The 4,478-nt window shown below is 39.7% G+C and overlaps 1 protein-coding gene across 1 annotated transcript; it reads left to right on the top strand.

The window, feature by feature from the left end:
* The first annotated feature begins 3,539 nt into the window (after positions 1–3,539).
* LOC142445650 (olfactory receptor 5B12-like) lies at positions 3,540–4,478 on the top strand. The gene has a single exon (XM_075547594.1). The coding sequence runs from the start codon at positions 3,543–3,545 to the stop codon at positions 4,476–4,478; it is 936 nt and encodes a 311-aa protein (XP_075403709.1). The 5' UTR covers positions 3,540–3,542.

Here is a 4,478-nt window from a genome sequence, read left to right as displayed (position 1 = left end):
TCCTGGCCTAAAGCAGAGAATTCCAGAAAGATGTCTTCTTGTGGTTTATTCGGTATGCTAAGGCATTCCAATCTCTGGATCGTGACAAACTATAACTACCCCTGAGAAGAACAGGAATTACAAAACACTTCATTCTGAACCTATAAATTAATTGAGAAGTGTCCATGTTAACAAAACAAGGGCATACTACATGATTTAACATCAGGAAAGGTGTGCTTCAGGCTTATATCCTCTCACCATACTTATTGTATCTTTATGCAGAACAAGTCATCATGCTGAAGAATGTGGAGTCGATGTGAACTGGAGGAAGGCTTATTAACAACCTGAGACATGCAGATGACACAATCTTACTTTCTGAAACTGAGGAGGACTTGAAGCTCTTGCTGATGAATTTCAAGGATTGTAGCCTTCGGTATGGATTACTACTTAATGTGAAGACCAAATTCCTCACTACTGACCAATAGAAATGAGAAAAGGAGAAAAAATGGACGTTTTCAAGGATTTTGTCTTGCCTCAATCCACAATCCATTTTAATGGAAGCATCCGCCCAAAGATCCAGTGACATTGGGTACACCTGCTGCACAACACTTTGGGGGGTTGAAAACAAGATCTGGCTTTGAAGAGTTAGGTGCACCAGACCCAAGCCATGGTATTTCCAATTGCCTCATAGATATGTCGAAGTGGGATATGGAATGAGGAACACAAGAAGAATTGATGTGTTTGAACTGTGGTGCTGGAGAAGAATATTGAAAGTGTCATGGACTGATAAAAAGGCAAATACATCTATATTGAAAGAAATACTGCCAGGGTGTTTCCTAGAGGCAAGGATAGTGAGAATTCGTTTTACAAACTCTGAACATGTTAGGCGAGGCCAATCCATGGAGAAGAACATCGTGCTTGGTTAAGTAGAGGGGCTGCGAAAAAGAGAAAGACTCTTCAAGAGATCAATTGGCACAGTCACTGCTGCAATGGGCTCCAGCTTAGGAACAGTTGTGAGGATGCTGCAAGAGTAGAGAGTGTTTCCTACTGTTGTGCACAGGATAACCAAGGGTCACAACTCAATGGCACCTAGCAGCCCCAGGTTTATTTATTGTCTGCCTTCTCTATTAAAACAAAACACCTGGAATGCAGTATGATGTTTGCTTAGCTTGCTTGGATCAATGTAAGCAGGTTCAACATAACAGATAAAACTCATTAACATCAATGGACAGTTGAAGGAATGGATCTTTTATTTTTATCCAAGGCACAAAGATTTATACTGAATTAAGGGAAGCAATGACTCCTGAGGTCCAAAATATTTGTTTAATGACAGACTTTGTCATATCAAACTAATTCCACTGAAGTAATGCTGTCAGCTTGCTTTGTTCATTATTGTGCGGGTTAATTTGAGTCGTGTCCCTGTGCTGGTCTTGTCTCTCAGCAAGCAGAGCTGGATCTCCATAGACATTCTAATTGTGTGCACCTTAATTGTATAACAACGTGTTTGGCTTGCCCTTTGTCTCCTGAGAGCGCCATGACGGAATAACTCTTTTCTGGCTCCTAGTTTTTAACCTGTCCATTTTCCATATAAAAACAAATGGGCATCATATTAAAGGCAAAAGCCAAAAAGTCAGAGCCCCTTTGACCATTATTTCAGATATCTGATCATTACTACCTGCTTCTTTCAAGAGTGGTGTGCCTTCAATTTGATGTATTACTGAGAGACTTAAATAGTGAGTAAGGAAAAGGTTTACAAAAAATAATGGGATTGATCATCATTAAGATTACCACCTCTTATTTTCCCATCTAATAAGCAGTCTTCTTTTGAGGAGACTTTTCTTGGGGCCACCTTTTTAAAAATTTGATTGTATACAGGAATATGTTGAGATGCAGAGATTGAGTGGCTATTTATGAAGACAGAACAGGAGATTCAGGCTCAGAATTCACATTAGCCAATTCCAAAGTCAGTAAATGTTTTGTTTGTTTGTTTGATTTTTGCGCCCCTCACTGACCACCACCAGACAACTCTACACTTTTGGACAGGCAATAAAAAAAGAACTTCAAAGTAGGACATTTATTGTCTGCCATGAGCTGAGTTCTGATTTGAAAGCCCCTCAGGTATGCAGAAAGAAGACCAGCATGTTACATTGCTCAGGGGGAAAAAATCAAATCCAGCCAACGAAAATTTGCCAGGACAGAGGTAAACAGAAAAACACAACAAGGTAGACATTTGTTATTTGTAAGTTTAGACTTTTGTGAAAACGTTTCTTGACTTTTTTTAATTTAAAAAATATGTTTGAACTATTTGTTTCATATAGTCAAGGTAACATGTGAGAAATCCTATGGAGACCCAACTGGAACAATTGAATTTTTTTATATGGCATAGTGGAAACGAACAAGACGGCTTTGAAAACTTCCTTTGAAAGGTAGTAAACTATATGACATTGAATAAGTTATTCAAACTCAGTTCTCTCCTTCAAAAATGTAATAATATTAATTATTTTGACAAATTCTATATTTGATGAAAAAACCAAGTATGCTATCAATCAGAAAACGTATAATAATCTGAATGCCTATATTAATATTTCCAAAGAGCACAACAAAAGAGGAGGGAATACTGTTAGAAATCAATTATGGAATGTACTGAAATAAATGGAGAGCTGTAAAAACACGGAGAGCAGAACACAGGGCAAGGAGGACATCTGAACTCCAGGCATGATGCATCCACTAAAGACTTGCCTGGTGCTACACGACCATTTTCTAAATTATTAGATGGACTGGCTGATTGATTGTAATATAAATGGGATCACTTTCAGGGCTGTGCTTAAGTAAATGAAGAACCAATACTCTCTCCGTGAGAACGGAGACTCAAATGTGGCATCTCTGTCTCAGGCCACTGCACATGCAGAGCTCAGGTAATGGGTCTTTTATACCCTCGGAGGCCTGGAATTTAGGGTACGAAGTGGAGCACTGTAGTCACTTACTGCTTGTGGAGAAAATGAAAGAGGGAGCTACGGTCAGCACTGCGTCTACCTCATTGACTAAGGTTATTAAAGATCCATATTATCTTAAATTATTCAGAGCTTAGAGGGAAAATGATTTGGATTCAATGTAAGAATTATTGATGCAGTTTTGGTCATTCGGTGAAGATTGAAAAATGGGTGTTAGCTGCTCAAAGTCATGAAAGGGAGTGAGTATATTGATTTCCATGTGCAAAATTTGCATCCGTATTAGGAAATGTAATATAGAAATCTGACTTCTTTGGTCACTACCTAATCTTGTGATTTAACATAAGCCATTTTCCATTGCTGCATTATAATTTAAACTGCTTGTGGAGATGGAGGATTAGGTTGTATGATACCCCATATCATTTTTCCTCTAAAACCTATATGCCTATAAATATTCAGCAAATTTCATTTTCATAGCCATGTTTTAGGTCCTGAAGACAATCATTGTAATACTAAAATAATACATATACCAAGCACACTCGTGGGTCTTAATTATTAATCTGATTCTGCTTTCTCACTGCTATAGGACAGTCTCATAAGAGCTATCTGCTCCCAATGGAAAACAGCACCGAGGTGACTGAGTTCGTTCTGTTGGGGTTAAGCAGTGACCCGCAACTTCAGATCCCATTTCTCATAACCTTCCTTGTCATCTACCTCATCACTCTGGTCGGAAACCTGGGGATGATGCTGCTGCTCTTTTTGGACTCTCATCTCCACACTCCCATGTACTTTTTCCTCAGTAACCTGTCTCTGGCTGACTTTGGTTACTCCTCAGCTGTCACTCCTAAATTGATCGTCATGCTTCTCACAGGGGACAATGTTATCTCTTTCAATGAATGTGCTACTCAGTTTTTCTTTTTTGTAACCTTTATCACTGTGGAAACATTCCTCCTAGCTTCAATGGCTTATGATCGCTTCATAGCAGTGTGCAAACCCCTGCACTACACCACCATAATGACAAAAAATGTATGTACTTATCTGGTCATTGGCCCCTATGTCTGTGGCTTTGTGGATGCTTGCATCCACACTGGGAACATTTTCAGGCTCTCTTTCTGTCGATCCAATGTGATTGATCACTTTTTCTGCGATGCTCCTCCCCTTCTGACTATTTCTTGCTCTGACAGATACATCACGGAGCTGGTAATCTTTTGTGTAGTAAGTTTCAATGTTCTCTCTTCTATCGCAGTAATCTTGATCTCCTACCTGTTTATACTGACCACCATCCTGAGGATGCGCTCATCTGAAGGACGCCACAAGGCCTTCTCTACCTGTGCTTCCCACCTCACTACAGTCTCCATTTTCTATGGGACAGCCAGCTTCATGTACCTACAGCCCAGATACAGTTACTCCGTGGGCACTGACAAAATGGCATCCCTGTTCTATGCCATCTTTGTCCCTATGCTGAATCCACTGATCTATAGTCTTCGGAACAAAGAAGTCAAGGTTGCCTTCCAGAGGTTGATTGGAAGGCAAAGTCTTCCGCATGATTGA

This window comes from Tenrec ecaudatus, chromosome 4, assembly GCF_050624435.1.
Source record: "Tenrec ecaudatus isolate mTenEca1 chromosome 4, mTenEca1.hap1, whole genome shotgun sequence".
Lineage (NCBI taxonomy): Eukaryota > Metazoa > Chordata > Mammalia > Afrosoricida > Tenrecidae > Tenrec > Tenrec ecaudatus.
Note: the sequence above shows the minus strand (reverse complement) of the source record. Positions and strands in the feature narration are given on the sequence as shown.

Coding starts and splice junctions, on each gene's coding strand:
- LOC142445650 (XM_075547594.1), top strand. CDS start 3,543: ATGGAAAACAGCACCGAGGTGACTGAGTTCGTTCTGTTGGGGTTAAGC.